This window comes from Saccostrea echinata, unplaced genomic scaffold (genome assembly GCF_033153115.1).
Source record: "Saccostrea echinata isolate AGI-Se365-2 ecotype Australia unplaced genomic scaffold, CSIRO_AGI_Sech_v1 ptg000006l, whole genome shotgun sequence".
In the NCBI taxonomy this organism is placed as follows: Eukaryota; Metazoa; Mollusca; class Bivalvia; order Ostreida; family Ostreidae; genus Saccostrea; species Saccostrea echinata.
Genome location: NW_026889755.1, coordinates 15,286,118 through 15,304,731, shown reverse-complemented (window position 1 = coordinate 15,304,731; position 18,614 = coordinate 15,286,118). Strand labels below are relative to the sequence as shown.

Here is an 18,614-nt window from a genome sequence, read left to right as displayed (position 1 = left end):
AGAGATTAGGGTTAACTAGTCCTCAAACCAATCGGAGAGATTTAGGTTAGTCCTCTAACCCATCCGAGAGATTAGGGTTAGTGCAGGAACCCACTGGAGATAATAATCCGTCGACCTGTCAATTTGTCGACCTTTCAAACCGTCGACTCGTCCACCTGTCAACCTGTCGACCTGTCAACCCGTCGACTTGTCTTCCTGAATACATGTAGACCTGTCAAGCAAACAATCTGTCAACCTGTCGACTCGTCTCCCTGTCAACCCGTCGACCTGTCAACCAAACATTTTGTCAATCCGTCGACCTGTCATCCTGTCAACCTGTCTTTTGGTTGACTTGTCAACCTCTCCAATTAACTGTTTACATGTCCACAATTTTACCAAAAAGTTCCTACGCTACATATAATTTCTCCAAATTTCCTCATATTCTTTAGCAATGCACATTAATTCTTCAGCCCTTTGGCGTATGAAAATATTTACCGGTACTACTTATCCATATACATGTATCCTAGTTGAGCCTAAAAGATTGGGACATTAATCAAACCTATACGTAGTTATTCTCTCTCTTATCAGTCAGTATATTTTTTAAATCTAATTTTTCTAGCCCTATAATGTCTTGGTAAACATAATTTTTTTTTTTTAGTTTTTATATAGGTAGCATTATTTATACAGGCACAATGGGTGTGCTTAAACCGCTGCCTGAACTCAGCCAATAATAGTTGGCCTTAAATTAGTAATTAAGTAAAATTGTTCGTAATGGTGAATAGTCATGAATGTGTACAGTTCCCTTCGTCCACAGATTTACATGCCAAAAATGAAGATAATTTTATTTTTTCTTTATATATTTTATTGAAAACCACATATAGTTAAATCGCTGGAAAATGGTCAATGTTTGTCCAGTTTCATTATTTATTTCAGTACTTAAACCAGAAAATGTGTAGTTATATTTTTTCAATAAGATCATTACATATTTAGTTTTTAGAAAAAGATAGTTCATCATTTACATCAGTTCTAAAATTTAAGATCAGTATTGACTATATAAATTCATTGTGAGTATACGACTTCAAATTTTCATGTCGCACTTTAATTACAATATTTTTTAAATATCGATGCTGATCAGATAAAAACTATTGTTTTTATCAAATAAAACAATTTCTAAGATTATCAAGAAATTTGTGGTAAAATCTGTCAAGAAATGTTGTCTTTCCAGTAATTTTACAAAATGTTGTTTTCAATGAAATATATAGAAAAAATAAAATTATCTTCACTTTTGCCACAGATCTGTACATCCAATTGCAAAAGAATACCTGTATGATAAAGGTAAATATAGGCAAGTAGAACAGGACCTGTCCCCATTTTCCCTAGAATAGTTTTTACTTTCAGGGGGTCTGTGTTTTTATTTTTCGATTTTGTGCAATTTTGTTCTTTTAGAATTTTATGTTTTTCTTTTTTTTTTACACTTCTTTTCTTTTTTATTATTATCATTTTTTGTGTTTGCCTTTTTATTTATTTATTTATTTTTTTTGGCGTGTCCAGGTTTTCTAGACTTTTCTCGCCAGTCTAACCCCCCCCCCCCCCCACCACCACCACCACCACCACGACTTGCGCTTTGTTGCCCTTATACGAATACTTCCAGGTTTAAACTATCAATCTTAATATATGTTCAAGCTATCTAAAATCTTCGAAAAAAAATAACAACATCCGGTTCGTGATGTTTTGACGTTTTTAACTATTTTTATAGTTAAAAATATCTTATGACACAATACCGTATATTGTAAGCAGTTTCAGGTGAAATAAGAGACAGATAGAAGTTTTATTTCGGACGTAAAACTCTCCACACAATGACGATCGGGTGGGTTACCCTCGATGTCGGTGACCAAGTAAGTATCTAAGTATATCGGGGTAAACACAAAATGCCGTTGATTTACCGAAATGCCCATAAAAATTACCGAAATGCCCCTGAAAACTACCGAAATGCCCCTTTTATTATGTTCTTGAATACATTTTATTGTAAAATATGTTAAATTTTATTCAAAATATGCTTAAATTTTAACATAAGTACAAAAATGATGTTTATTTTGCTCAATATCGCGATTTCAAAGAGAGATAACTCTTGCAATATTGGTATTGATTCCATGTTGTCTTTTTTCTCTCTTTTTCTGTTTTTTTTTTTCCATAAATTTATTTCTTTTAATTTATGATTATTATTTTTTTGTTTGTGTGAAGAATAAAAAATTGTAATGTTATTTGACCCAAAAAAATCGTAATAAGTATACAATGACAACAAACAATACTGAAAATTTCAATCCACCGCTTTAAAAAAAAAAAATGAATGTGTGATCTTTATATATTGAAGCATTTATAAACTTGACCAAATAACAAGTTTTGACAAATTTACCCTTATAACATCCTTATGAAAAAGATCGATTTCAACTCTAATTCTCAACATACGTATGAGGTTTTGCATATATATTTAACCATACATGCATTTTGGGTTATAACATGAACATTCGTAATTCATGACCGTCCGTATAAAAAAATATTAGGATAAGTATTATGTACATGAAAACTCGGTAGAAACTAGTTCTACAATAGTGAAAAATCATCTGTTTATATGCGGTTTAGATGCCTGTACATATACGTTTGTAGCATGCCTAACAAATTGGTAAATCGGCATCTTAGACACCTGGGGGTCATAACATAAAGGGTACTTAAGTCTAAAACCCTGCTTAAGTAGGACTTGAGAACAATCTTAAACTTAAGATCGTAACTAGAAACTTGCTAAGATTTGACAATCTTAACAAAACTTAGGCGGCCGGTAGAGGTGATTAAGTATGTCTTAACTTTCTTCAACATATATATAGAACTACTTAATGTTGACTTTCTATTTTAAAACATTCCTCTATTTATATTATGGATTAAAGAATAATTTTCTCTATTTAATATATTGGTATAAGAATTTTAGTTTTTCGTCAAGGGGGGGTAGGGGTGGGGGGTGGGGTTATTCATCACGGATTTCAATATCACTCTCTAAATGACATAAATGTAAATCCAAAATATTATTTTTGGGATACGTTTGAAATATTAGTGGGACCTATGTTATAAACACTAATCATTATAAATTCTCTCTCCTTCCCTCCTCCTCTCTGTCTCTCTCTCTCTCTTAAAAACCACAGTCTGTAAAAATGTTAAACTGTGTTTTATATTATGATATAACAGATTGTGTAGTAAATAAAGAATTAAAAAAAAAAAATAAAGAACAGACCTGACATTATGGACGACTGCTTCCTCAATAAAAATTGACTAGTAAAAAATAAATAAATAAATTGTACACAGTAATCATGGATTTGTTTGTTCACTGTGAAAAAATGAAATGAAATGCATGTTAAAAATTGTCGGTGAATTAAAGGATGACTAGTAAACTAATAAAGATTGTCTGAAAAATTAGATTGATTGAATGTAGAACGCAGCAAGCGAGGATTCAGACAGGGTTCACTACTGTTCGAGAGAGAGAGAGAGAGAGAGAGTTGTTGATAAGTTGGAGATACATGTATACGAAGAATTGTTTTCTGAAAACAATTTTTTTCCTTCCTTCCTTCCTTAAATTGTAAATAAGTGTATCATAAAATGTCTGCAGTCTCTGCTTGTGATACTGGGAGGAGAAATTTAAAAAATGTCCCTATTGTTTTGTACTTTTTTTTAAATTAGAGTTTCAATTGTTTTGTGCTTTTTATTTTATTAGAGTTTCAATTGTGCATAGACTTTCGGTTATTGTGCCATGTCTGCGAGAATGACAATTTGAAAGCAAGTGAACATTTGTCAAAACGAAAGAATAAAAAAAACATGATTTATACTTGGTAGGAAGCGTTGCGGGACATCTTGAGAAAACGCCATTGGAAAACACAAAAAATACAAAAGGAAATTTGAGGGGTGGGGGGAGGGGGTTCAACTTTTTCATGTTTGATTTCAATATAATGTTTAGAATTGGTGGGCAAAAATAGAAATAAATATGTAAATGAAATAAAATAAAAATAGCTTTTAAAAAAAAACGACATAGAATAACTTCGTGATAAATAATTGTTTAGAACTGTTGTTCGACAAAATTTTATCACATTTTTTCTGAGTATCCGATATTCTTAAGCTTGAAAAGCGTCCATGTTCAGAATATTTTTTTCAAAGATATTTAAAAACATCAACAACAATGAAATAATGCTACATTACTATAAATTCTTTCTGAGAAAAAAAAAGAAAAAAAAACATGGCTACCCTCTTTCATAAAATGATGAGAATATCGGAAGCTTGTTCAAGTGTGCGCTTGCCACAAACTGACATCAATTACTTTAGGATAAAACTAAACCGTCAGTGTAGAAAAATTATTTTTTTAATTTGTTTAGTGTCAGTCAATATATTTCCTTTCTTCTTCCTCGGTTCAACGACGATCAGTATGGAATTAACAGAGTAAATAAATAAATAAGCTGCAAATATCTTATTCCGTTGAAATTAATTTACTAACAAAACTTCTAAACCTACAAGTATTATTACTCTTGAACTTCAGAAGTATCGTAAAATTCTGATGAAATAGAGATCAATAGGTTACAGAGCTAGAGTTATCTTCCTTAGATGAACATACGTATTGTATAAAAAAAATATTAAAACATCATCAAAATATTTTTTTAATTTTCTTTTCATGATAAATTATACATATTGAACACAAAATCTTTCATATTATTCCACATATTTATAATTTTTAGGGGCATTTCAGTAGTTTCTAGGGGCATTTCGGTAGTTTCCAGGGGCATTTCGGTAAATCAGGGCATTTCGGTAATTTGATGTACCGAGTATATCGTAACCTACCTATAATATGTACAAGTAGCCCTGAAATAGACATCGATTGTTCACACCTATGAAACTTCAACCATGTTAATTATAGGTATTTAATCTTTCCATAGAAATGGGTAAACACATGTCTTTACCAAAACATGAACGATTTGTAATAAAGAAATGAAGATGAATTTCATTTTCAAGGGGGAAAAAAAATCAGATTTGACTAATACTCAAAAAGGTTAAACTATGTTTAAATAGCAAATGTCCAAAAATTACTGAAAATATCAAGCTCATAAGTCTTTTAGGCGTAATAAAAAATTGTGTTTAAGGTTACCCGACTGACCCTATATTTAATCGTCTACCCAATTTTTTTTTCTACAAAAAAAAAAAAAAAAAAAAAAAAATCACTCACCGGTCACTTTAACTTTTTCATGCATCTTAATTGGACAAGTGTTTGAAATCGAAAGTACTAGAAATATTCAGTGCAACCTGGAATTAAAGAAGAAATACAAAACAGTTTTACCATTGTGTGGTAGCTGTAAGGCAGTTGGCAAGAAAAATATTGTCTATTGCCCACATGGCAAGCCCAAACAAAATTAAAGCACCACACAATGGTAAAACTGTTTTGTATTTCAACCAATTCAAGTGAATTTGTGCAAAATTTAAAAAAAATCAATAAAATAAATTAAAAAAAAATCCTACCTACCGACCCTATTTTATTTCAGCATGTTACAGTAAACAAAGATATTTTTTGTTTGGCCTTATTAAAGGAATGCATTTATAATAGCTAACCAAGTTAAGCAGAATAGCCTAGATTGGGACAGTTTCTGCTTTAATTGTCTCATTTCTAGTGGATGCTGCTGTTCTTGCTCTATTCCACGATTAACGCCCATCATCTTTTCGTCCCTTTCTACTGTTTGGTGTCATGTTGTTCACCCACACTTTCTTCTTCCTTCCAGTACCCATGTTAGCACTATGATGTTAGTCACTGGTAGGATCTTGTCTCAATAATAAACTTCTATCTTCTCCTGCTTCCTTCCATCTTCCCCAGCCAAGGGAGACTATCCGCTCCTCTCCTTTTTTCACTTATTGGTCTCATCCTTGCTCTTTCTAACAGATTCTTCTCTTCTCACTCAATCTTTCCATTTTATCTTCATTAAGCATTTGTTCTGAAAATGTGTCTATCATCTTGTTGTCTCCTTTGTTTATTTTCCATGTTTCACTTCCATTTAAAAGCACTGGTAGTACAAGAATTTTTTCTTGCTTTTGAGGGTATGTTTTTAATAGCTCCCATTCCCTCTCCCTCTGGTGTTTCTGTAGCTCCCCATTCTTCCTACATCTTTGACCATATTTGTTGTTTTCCTTTGTATGTGTTGTTTTGTTGATGATAAGAATGTGAAATCATCTGCAAAATCTAAAATCATCCAATTTGTTGTTAAAATCTCATCATGTCCCGGTCTCTCCATTCTTCACTAACCTCCTCATTATCAAGTCCTTTGCTATCAGGAATAAAAAACAGACATGTTACAGCCTTGTTTCTCTCCTGTTTTCATCAAACCATACCAATATCTCCCCTTCTTCTATCACAAAACAAATGAAATCTAGATAAAACACTTTTAATGAGGCTGATTAACTTTCTTGGAATTTCATATGTTCATAATTTTCCGTAAGCTGACTCTATGGATGGAATTAAAGGCTTACACTTTATAAAATGCGAAGCGGTTATCATTTACATGTACTCTAAAATATTTTCAAAAATTTTTTTGATTAGTGCAAAAATCATTCATGCTATATTGAAAACTGAAACTAGGTGCAGTACATAATTTTGGCACTTGCAATGCTCAAATTTAGCTACATGTACATTACTCATATTGAATATACAGACTTAAGATTACCAACTTGACAACTGTCAATAACCAACAAAAGTTTTAATGTTTTTAATGACTCTATTATTATTTTTTTTTTTATCTTTTTTTTTTATTTCACCCAAACCTCAAGTAAATGTCTGTCCTAGTTTTATCCAAAGCATATATATATATATATTTCTGTTATGGGAATGAAAAGTTAACAATTATTTTCATTATATTTTCCTTAGGCATTGGTGTACAATCATGAAGGAGTTGCACGGACAGAAAATGGACCACGGCGGGCAAGTTATTTTTTTCCTTTATGTACTAGCAGAATGGTTGAAATCAGCCCTTAAATTGTTTTGTGTGTGTGTGTTTAGCTCACCTGAGCTGAAGTCTCATGTGAGCTATTTTGATCCAAATTTTTCCATTGTCTGTCTTTGGCATTGTAGTTGTAAATTTTTCACATTTTCATCATCTTCTCATTAGAACTCTGGACCGATTTCAGCCAAACTTTGCACAGAGTATCCTTGGGTTAAGGGGATTCAAGTTTATTCAGATGAAGGACCACATCTTCTTCTAAGGGGAGATAATTAAGAAATAGTGAAATTTGGGTGGAGTCATTTACTAAAACCCACTGTTGCAGGAAAGATGAAACTTATATAAAAGCTTCCTGACTTGGTAAAGAGACAAGATCTCTGGGGTAAGGAGGAGCCACTATGGGGGTTCAGATTTTTCCATAGGAAAAATCTTCTCAAGAACAGCAAAGCCATGATCAGTCATATTGATATGGAAGCATCTTCAGGTAGTGTATATTCAAGTTTGTACAAATCATGGCCCCTTGGGGGTAAAGAGGGGCCCCAATGGGCAATCAAAGTTTTATATAGGCATACCGGTATGTAGGGGGAAAAACTGTTGATGAAAAGAAGGGCAATAGTGACTCAGGTGAGCGTTGTGGCCCATGGGCTTCTTGTTTTATATCCTACTTCATGATATGCAGTGATCAAATAAAACAAATTTGCAGGAAAGAGAAATACCTTTGGTAGTCAATTTTAAAATTTAAATTCATTCAGACTTCTGATAAAGCTTCTTTGTTTTCATTTCATGATATGAACTTTAAAAAAAATACAGTTAATTCATGTTTAATATTTTAATTAGAGTAATGAGAAATTTTTTCCAGATGTTTCTTTGGCGTGAACGCTATGAAGTTTTAAAACGAAATGCAGCTAACCAGAATTCCTATCTTGTTGTGCAGTACAAAGATGGGCGAGTTGAGCATAGAAAAGGGTAAACATTTCACATACATTAAGATTGTTCTATAGACATTAAATCCAACAATGGAATAAAAATTATATGGTTATGTATATCTAACTTTAAAAAAAATTACCAATAAATGTTGCGACAAAGTATGGAATTAATCTGTAATCTATATACAGTACATTTGTTTGGTTTTTTAATTTCAGGCCATGTGTTATGTTCACAAATCCCCTTGAGCATTATAAGATTGAGATTCGGGACATGATCTCTTTGGATGCCAATGAAGCATTGGTTATATACAGGGAAGATTCCGAGACAAAGAATGTGACCAGATACGTTCAGTATGGCCCCACCCTTGTCATGCCTCAGGCTAATGAATGGTAAAAAGAATTGAAACTTTTTTTGTATATAAAACAAAATGTAGATTTTTTTCTGTTTGTAGTATTGAATGATTGGTTGCAAAGTACTCTGTTGTTGATTTTAAATTTTGATACTATGATGTTTTGTAAGTACATAATATTTTGGTGGTTGTGGAGAATATTTCATTAACCTATGGAATGTTGTCATGATTTCTATTAATTATTGAAATTTCAGGTTCCATTCCTTTAGCTGGCATGGCACAGACCCAGAAAACAAGACACAGTTAATCCCTAATGCTCACCAGTTCCAGAAACTTCAGATCATTCCTGGCCAGTTCTACTACAATGTAAGTCTACTACACTGAGAAGTCTCTGATATTATTCCAAATTGTAAATTATTTTCAAATTGAAAATATTATCTGCATACAGTTTGTTCAGCTACATGAAGTGCAATGTTTAAGAAGAAACTGTATGCTATGATTTGTTTCATTTCATATTTCCACATGTCAGACCAGTAACAATGAATTTCTCAAACTATGATTTGGTTTAGAGTACCCCATAAGATAGTTGTATAGTACTGTATCCCCCCCCCCCCCCCCCCCCCCCCCCCGAAGAAAAAAAAAAAAACAAACAGACAAACAAACAAAGAAAAAAATCCCACAGGAAGTGGATTGTGTACTCCAAAGATTAAGTCAAAAAGTCAATTTATTTAGCTGCATTGTAAGGAATAAAGTTAAAAAAAATCAATTTTCATAATAAAATTTTGATATGTTATGATAAACAATGTCCTGGTACCTTTTCCCCAGGTTGATGAAGTGCGAACAAAAGATGATGCCCCAATCAGAGTTAAGCTAATGGTATTTTATGAGTTAAAAGGCATAGAGACCATGGTGAGTTATATACATTTACATGTATTGATGACTGACAAATAAAACTAAATTAAAGAACAAGTAAAATAAGGCCCAAATTGGCCTTTCATGTGGCACAATAGAATTTAAAATGCAGTTAAAAATTGTGATGTTGTGTGTTCAAAATATTGAATGAATTTTCAAATTTGATTTTAATTACTTGTATATAAAGTATGTAAAATTGGTAGGTAGAAAACCACAGAGATTCATCAAAAAAGGCTCTTAGCTTAATTTTTTACCATTAAAAAACTATCTTCTGGGTGAATAGTTAAATGTGCTAATACATGTAATTATTTCAGCTGAATGCCACTAAAGACCCAATAGCAGATATTGTCAAGTATGTATTTCTTTATCTTTTAAAGTGTTTTTCATTTCAATTTGTTTCCATAAATCTTTAATAACATATTGTTACATTAGCCACAAATCTATGTTTGTGGATGTAGTGTACATAGTAAGAAGAGATTGTACATGTAAAGGTATTTTTCTGAATTTTTCACATATGTATGTTACATGAAGAGAAAGTCTGTCAGTTCTTGTTCAGTCTGAGCAGTGAATAACAAATTATAAACATATGAATGAATACAAATACTGAAACATATATTAATATATGTACATGTACAATGTATTGTGTATACAAAACAGATTACATTGATGTATTGTAACATTTGAAGTACATGTATGTGGTTCTAAAATTCCTTCTTTTAGGCATAAAAGAATATAATTAATTAAGCTTATAAAAAAATTTCCTGACCCCCCCCCCCTTTCTCCATTGACCACTCAAACCACAACCATATTGGCTTCAAACTCAATATTCAAATATTCATGAACCCCTCCCCCTTCCCCCCTCAAACCACAACTATATTTGTTTCAAACTCAATATTTAAAATGACTGGGGGATATTTTTGATTGAAAATCAAAATTATCATATGACTCTGGTTTATTTACTTTCTGATTTTTGCAGCTGTGTGTGTGCTGATGTTGTCGCCTTTGCTGCCAAACACAGGTAAAAACCAGGAATAGAAACATTTATACAGTCATGTATTTTATTATTTTGAAAATCTTGCATCTACCTATGGATTAGGCCTTTTTAGCTCACCTCAATGAAGTTGGGGGAGCTTATGTAATACCCTCGGCGTCAGCGTCCCAGGTTAAGGATTTTGGAGCAGTTTTCTTTTCAAGTACATGTACTTCTATGGCCTATATTAGTCAGAGTTGCATGGAGGATGCTTCTAGTGTGTTTCATTGTACCAGTCAAGGTTTCAGATGCTGCAATTTCAGCTAAAGAATGACCAGGTTAATGTTTTTGGAGCAGGTTAAAGTTCTTGGAGCAGGTCTCATTTCCAAGTTAAACTATAAGCCCTATATTGACCAAACTTGCATGGATGATACATCTAAGGATGCACACTACTGAACTTGCTTCGGATGCTGGATCTGACCTACATTTTCCGGATAAGTGACTAGGTTAAAGTTTTTGGAGCAGATCTCATTTCTAAGTAACTATAAGCCCTATATTGACCAAACTTTCATGGATGATACATCTAAGGATGTACACTACTGGACTTGCTTCGGATGCTGGATCTGACCTATATTTTCCGGATGAGTGACCAGGCTAAAGTTTTTGTAGCAGATGTCATTTCCAAGTATCTATAAACCCTATATTGACTAAACTTGCATGGATGATACATCTAAGGATGTACACTACTGGACTTGCTTCGGATGCTGGATCTGACCTATATTTTCCGGATGAGTAACCAGGTTAAAGTTTTTGGAGCAGATCTCATTTCCAAGTAACTATAAGCCCTATATTGACTAAACTTGCATGGATGATACATCTAAGGATGCATACTACTGGACTTTCTTTGGATGCTGGATCTGACCTAAATTTTCCAGATGAGTTACCAGGTTAAAGTTTTTGGAGCAGATGTCATTTCCAAGTAACTATAAACCCTATATTGACCAAACTTGCATGGATGATACATCTAAGGATTCACACTACTGGACTTGCTGCGGATGCTGGATCTGACCTACATTTTCCGGATGAGTAACCAGGTTAAAGTTTTTGGAGCAGATCTCATTTCCAAGTAACTATAAGGCCTATCTGAACCAAACTTGCATGGATGATGTATCAAGGGATGAACAATCTCAAAACTTGCTTGGGATGCTGGATTTGACTTATATTTTCTGGATGAGTGACTAGTTTTAAGTTTTCAGATAAGTATATTCCCAAGTAACTGCAAGCCCTATCAGACCAAAATTGCATAAATGTTGCATCTAAGGATGCACACTCCTAGATTATTAGTTTAGTGTGGGACTTTGCCTTACTTAAAGACAACATTCGTTTAGGTGAGCTCTGTAATCTCTGATTACCTATGTTTTTTCTAATTAATTCCCTTATCAGAAAATCTTTTGTAGAAGAGAGCAGATATAGTAGCTCATGTGACAAGGAAAATAATTTTCATAAACATCTCTCTTAACTCTGATATGCAAATATAAATACTTGAGAAAGAAATCAAATGCAAAACAATTATAAATTATTTATTTATTAATCAAACATTTCATGCAATCCCTCCCTTTTCTGTTTGGTAAAGAAATGAAAATTATATCACATCAAAGCATTATTGATAATTTTATTTTTACTTGCAGCTATATTGAATTCATGGAGAATTCATCAGAACTTAACGACCTTGCTAATTACCCTCAACTCAGGGAACGCAGCAAAAAGATCGGATACGAAATTTCAAAAATGGTGTATCGTGGGTACCACGCTCACCCAGAACTGCAGCGCATTCATGATACAGCAACCCAGACCCGCACAAGGCTTAAACTTGCTGTATGTAGATGTATTACTGTATACAGGGTTATTTTTGCCCCGTGTTATTTTCGCCCTTTCACACTTGCAAACAATTTTGCTCAGTTTTAAATTCACCGAGTCACAATTCTGTTCAAGAAATTATAATGTGTTTTTTGAATTTGACCCATTTTAAATTCACCCGCCTGTGAGTAGGACCAACATAAAATAAAACGGGGGCAAAAATTTCCCTGTATACAGTATAAGTATTTAATACTAAATCTACATTTAGGATACTTGTACATGTATTTAATCTGCCATAAATGCAAATTCCAAGAAACATAATTTCTTTTACTGTAAATACAAGTGATAGAGTGATATACAGTGCATCACTATGCTTGTTTCATGTTCTCTTCAAATGTTAGAATCCAAAGAACTGTTTGCTTTTGCATTGCTAAACCATATCTCATTTTTAGCTCACCTGAGCTGAAAGCTCAAGTGAGCTTTTCTGATCACCCGTTGTCCGTCGTCCGTCCGTCTGTAAACTTTTCACATTTTCAACTTCTTCTCAAGAACCACTGGGCCAATTTTAACCAAACTTGGTACAAAGTATCCTTGGGGGAAGGGGAGTTTAAATTGTTAAAATAAAGGGCCAAGTCCCCTTACAAGGGGAGATAATCAAGAAAAGACAAAAATAGGGTGGGGTCATAAAAAAATCTTCTTCTCAAGAACCACTGGGCCAGAAAAGCTGAAACTTATATGGAAGCATCCTGGGATAGTGTAGATTCTAATTTATTCAAATCATGACCCCCGGGGGTAGGGCGGGGCCACAATAGGGAATCCAAGTTTTACATTGAAATATATAGGAGAAATCTTTAAAAATCTTCTTCTCAAGAACCACTGAGCCAGAAAAGCTGAAACTTATGTGGAAGCATCCTGGGGTAGTGTAGATTCTAAATTGTTCAAATCATGACCCCCGGGGTAGGGCGGGGCCACAATAGGGAATACAAGTTTTACATTGAAATATATAGGAGAAATCTTTAAAAATCTTCTTCTCAAGAACCACTTAGCCAGAAAAGCTGAAACTTATATGGAAGCATCCTGGGGTAATGTAGATTCTAAATTGTTCAAATCATGGCCCCCGGGGGTAGGGCGGGGCCACAGTAGGGAATACAAGTTTTACATTGAAATATATAGGAAAAATCTTTAAAAATCTTTTCTCAAGAACCACTGAGCCAAAAAAGCTGAAACTTATGTGGAAGCATCCTGGGGTAGTGTAGATTCTAAATTATTCAAATCATGACCCCCGGGGGTAGGGCGAGGCCACAATAGGGAATCCAAGTTTTACATTGAAATATAAAGGAAAAATCTTTAAAAATCTTCTTCTCAAGAACCACTTAGCCAGAAAAACTGAAACTTATGTGGAAGCATCCTGGGGTAGTATAGATTCTAAATTGTTAAAATCATGACCCCCAGGGGTAGGGCGAGGCCACAATAGGGAATCCAAGTGTTACATTGAAATATATAGGAAAAATCTTTAGAAATCTTCTTTTCAAGAACCACTGAGCCAGAAAAGCTGAAACTTATGTGGAAGCATCCTCAAGTAGTGTACACTCTAAATTGTTCAAATCATGACCCCGGGGATGGGGGGGGGGGGGGGGAGCACAATAGGGAATCCCGAGTTTTACATTGAAATATATAGGAAAAATCTTCTCAAGAACCACTGGACCAGAAAAACTGAAACTTATGTGGAAGCATCCTGGGGTAGTGTAGATTCACAATAGGGAATCCAAGTTTTACATTGAAATATATAGGAAAAATCTTTAAAAATCTTCTTCTCAAGAACCACTTAGCCAGAAAAACTGAAACTTATGTGGAAGCATCCTGGGGTAGTGTAGATTCTAAATTGTTAAAATCATGACCCCCAGGGGTAGGGCGAGGCCACAATAGGGAATCCAAGTTTTACATTGAAATATATAGGAAAAATCTTTAGAAATTTTCTTCTCAAGAACCACTGAGCCAGAAAAGCTGAAACTTATGTGGAAGCATCCTCAAGTAGTGTACACTCTAAATTGTTCAAATCATGACCCCGGGGATGGGGGGGGGGGGGCACAATAGGGAATCCCAAGTTTTACATTGAAATATATAGGAAAAATCTTCTCAAGAACCACTGGACCAGAAAAACTGAAACTTATGTGGAAGCATCCTGGGGTAGTGTAGATTCTAAATTTTTCAAATCATGGCACCTGGGGGTAGGGTGGGGCAACAATAGGTATTACAAGGGGGGAAGTCTGGTAATGAATAGCATGGCCAAAGTTACTCAGGTGAGCGATGTGGCCCATGGGCCTCTTGTTAATGTAGTAAGATCAACATTTGTACCTATATTTTAGTATGAAAAGGAAGAGCAACAACAGAACATGACAGATCTCAAGCTCAAGAATGACAGAGATCGCCTCAATCTGGGTATTTTATTAATATTCATGATAGATATTAAATTTATTTTTTTTATGTTAACTTGTAAATCTAGAATGAGTATTTTATAAACTTCAAACTGTCAAATTAATGTAAAAGGATGAATATTATTTGCAATATTTTTGTTGATAATTACGGAGAAGGAAACTGGTCTTGTAACTTTTTTTCTATTTCTCTCTTTGTAGAACAAACAATGGAAATTGAAAGTTTAAATCACAAGCAGAATATGGAAAAGTAAGTCACATTTGTTTTTGGACATTATAACAATAACTTGCTATTAATTTTGTATACTTTCGTCTGAAATTCTGAAATCTCAAATAGAGGCCTTTGGGCCACATTGCTCACCTGAGTCTCTATGTCTTGCTGTTCTATATCAGCATATTTTTCATACCTATATATTCCTATGTAAAACTTTGATCACCCATTGTGGCTTAAATCTACACTATGTAATGAAGTGTTCACATAATTTCTGGCCCATTGGTTCTTGAAAAGAAAAATTTCTGAAAGATGCCATTAAATTTTCACTTATTCATAATTATCTCCCCTTGAAAGAGGATGTTGCCCATCATGACAATAGACAAATTTTGGTCAGAAAAGCTCACTTGAACCTCTGCTTCAGGTGAGCTAAAATGTTTTTTCATCAGGTGTAGAATGAACACAATAATACCTGTTTCATTAAGCTGTTGCAGTAACTTCTAGACAACATGTATTTTATTCTTTGCAGGGCAGCAGTAGAACACAGACTTGGTCTGAGGATCCAGGAGGAGGAAAAAAAGAGGGACCGATGGACAGAAGAAAAGATGGCTGCTCTGGAGGTAAAGGGAGTTAAAAGTCTTAACTAGCCTCAGGATCATAAAACATCATAGCATCAAGTTAAAATCTATGTATAGTACCAAAATCAAACATTGCTAAGTAAATTGGTAGTCTAACCATTGACAACTCTTCACTGTTGTTTTTGGAAACTAAACATTACATATACCTGGTTATCATCCAGTGTTCAAAAAATAAATTTTAAAGTTCATTTGAACTTCAGTATCTTGAACATTGATATCTTGAAAATCATGGATATGTTAAAGTGAGTTGGAGGATCTCAAAGTTTTTTCTCAGCCCCATTGAGTTTGAGATTAAAAGGTTTGACTCTGTGATAAGTATGTAAAAAATGTTGGATATATTTCTGTTGTCAGGCAAAGAAGGAGGATGATAAAGTATTCCTCCAGCACATAGGTGAACTACGCAAGCTTGGAGTGGATCTTAACCAGTATTTACAATCCGAGGCCCAACAACCACAGAAAGTAATCCGCATCGCGGCCGGAGATAAGGCAGCTAACTTCCACCTTCACCGCAACTAGACATAGGACAAAAGTGTCACCTAATTGAGGGGAACTGAGGTTCAACATGCTAAAAGGCATTAAACTAATGAAAGCAAACTTCTGATTTTCCATTGTTAAGAATTTCTATTAGGTAATCGATTCTGAATCTCCAATAAAACATAAATTTGGCTATGTTTAAAAATATGAATCCTGGTACATGTATTACATTGAAATTATACTTTTGAAATTATGGGACATGGTAGAGAGTGACTTTTTTTCTTTCTAGAATTGTTCTCTCTTTTAATGTGCTATACCTTTTTATTCAATTGAATGTTAATTAACATTATTTTCAAACTGAAGGCTTTTAGGTAAATATCACCTTGTAGCATTGCAGACACATACACATACATGTAGCGGTTGCATTGTCTATTTACACGAATTAATAGCATTGTATATTATACATAATATTTTCCAAGATTGAGATTTTATCCTTGATTGAGATTTCTTGCATTTTCTTTTTTAACCAAACATTGCCTTGTTATGCTTATTTTATATGTCAAGTTTTGAACCAATCATTGGTGAGATTTTCATTTCATTTAACTATTTACATTTGAAGTGTGGATATTTGATTTCATTTAATGTAAATAATTCTCAACTTAAATTTGGATAAACAGAATTACAGTCGATCTTGGTATCTCTAGCATTGATATCACAAACTGAGTTGGAAGTCCCAAGCATTTTTATGCTCCCCTTCAAAGAAGGAAGGGCATATTGCTTTGCTGCTGTCTGTCGGTCAGTTGGTCCACCAACAGTGTGCGTTCATTTTCTTCGCAGAGGTTGCACATACTGAAATGAAATTAGGTATACAGATTTATTATAAGAATATCTAGGTCAGGTTTTGTTTTTCAATATGATCGAGCAAATTTTGATAGAGTTATGCCCCTTGGACTTTAGAAAAAATTCCAATTATTTACTTTATTTATTATCTCTGCAAAGGTTGAACAAATTAATTACTGATATGCTATGAGAAACGTTTTTGCCAAAGATGAGATGTAGAGGTATTTCTGATTGATGCACCTCAGATAGTACCGGTAGATGACCCCTATTGATTTTAAGTTCAAAAGGTCAATTTCATTTCCAAGTACACTGCCCATAATGTATACTGCCCATAATAAAGGCTTGTGCACCCTATAATGTATGTCCAAGGGGGGGGGGGGGGGGGGGATAAGTGTTTCACAAACATCTCATTTTTCTCTCTATTTTAACCTAAATATCTAGAATCTTTGGATATCTTAAATTTTTGGTCCCATTGAGTTAGAGACAACGAGGTTTGACTGTATTTTGAATGATTTTAGTTGTTTATTGTGACTTTTGAGAACATTTCTGAGAATGTTTACAGAAGTGAAATTTATTGAATATGCCATTTTTACATCATTTTATCATTGGAATACCAGTGAATCATCATGTGTAAACATGTAAACTTAGTCCCATTTTTTGTCAAGAATTTTTAAGTTCATGTATTTACATTTATTTACATACAGTACATGTTGATCAAACAGTAGAACATGCGTTTGTTTGTTAAATTTCAAACAGTAGAACATGTTTGTTTGTTAAATTGCAAACTAACTTCAAATTCAAGTTTATCTTTTGATTTACCATATATTGTGCAATGGACAATCTTCCTTTTATTTCAAATGGAACAAACACATTTCTTTTTGTTGTAGTAATAGTAGTACATGTATTTAAAAGTTTGGGGTTTTTTTTAAGTAACAATTTATTACCACAATAAGCTTTTTAATTCTTTAAGTAAAACATACATTTACTTAAGGTTATTTGCATGGCATATTTATTTATACATTTCCAAATCTATTCTTTTTATTCTGAACAGCCGTGTATAGAGTTATTTCTGCATCAGTTTTTATATTTTGCTATACTGTTATTTTCTCTCCATATAATTTTATATTTAAAGTTAACTTTTATGATTCTTTTTTTTTTTATCTATGTTATGTATTGTTAGTCCCTTTATGACCACTGTAAACCTCACAATACCTCATATTTATTTATGTATTAATTTATGTTTAAACCATAATGAATTAATTAAACACAACTGTTTTATACAGTAAAACATCCTTGTAACAAAGTGCCTGTGGCAAACAATTTTGATTCATTATAAACATAACGAGCTACATCAAATACATTCATAATATGTTTTAATACTACAGAGAGTGAAAGTCACTTCACTATAAGCATGAATTCATTATAAGAGTGGTAGCTGTAACCATGTTTAACTGTATAGTTACAATTCTGTGACTGTAAATCAGCATTTAAATAAATAAAAATTACTTTCATACCAAATTAAACATTTATGAATTTTTTTGATGTTCAATTGGGCTACAGATTTCTGTTACCAGAGTACTTTGTCTGAGGGGGAGTGGGGAAGGGGGGGTATGAATTCTAGGAGTGTAAATATGGCCCACTATCGTTATATATAATGTCATATATAGTAAGGATATACACGTAGCCACGTTTCTATTCTGCAATTGTCTTTCCAAAATCAAGTCAACAAATCAATTCTGGGGTCAGTACAAGATGTAAGGCCATTAACCTTCCCCATCACTTAGAAATGTGAGTATGACATTGTAAAATCAAAAAAAGTATCCAGTTTCAATATTTATTCAATTTATCACAGGAATGTTATTCAATGTAAAAATACAAAAGTACATGCAAAATTTGGAAAATACATAAACAAAAATACATTTATTTAATACATACTGAGAATCACATTTTCATAACAAGGGTATACATATATATAATTTCACTTGAACTATTTTCTTTTATTTAATGAACTAATAACT

General features: G+C 33.3%; 1 protein-coding gene across 1 annotated transcript; it reads left to right on the top strand.

Moving 5' to 3' along the window:
• Window positions 1-1,737: 1,737 nt before the first annotated feature.
• LOC133180561 (uncharacterized) lies at window positions 1,738-17,658 on the top strand. Its single transcript, XM_061315046.1, has 13 exons — window positions 1,738-1,874; window positions 6,914-6,967; window positions 7,846-7,952; window positions 8,129-8,302; window positions 8,517-8,628; window positions 9,088-9,171; window positions 9,489-9,526; window positions 10,151-10,192; window positions 11,833-12,019; window positions 14,368-14,440; window positions 14,635-14,683; window positions 15,174-15,264; window positions 15,634-17,658. Exons 1-13 carry the CDS (start codon window positions 1,836-1,838, stop codon window positions 15,796-15,798), a joined length of 1,215 nt encoding a protein of 404 aa, XP_061171030.1. The 5' UTR covers window positions 1,738-1,835; the 3' UTR covers window positions 15,799-17,658.
• The last annotated feature ends 956 nt before the right edge of the window (window positions 17,659-18,614 follow it).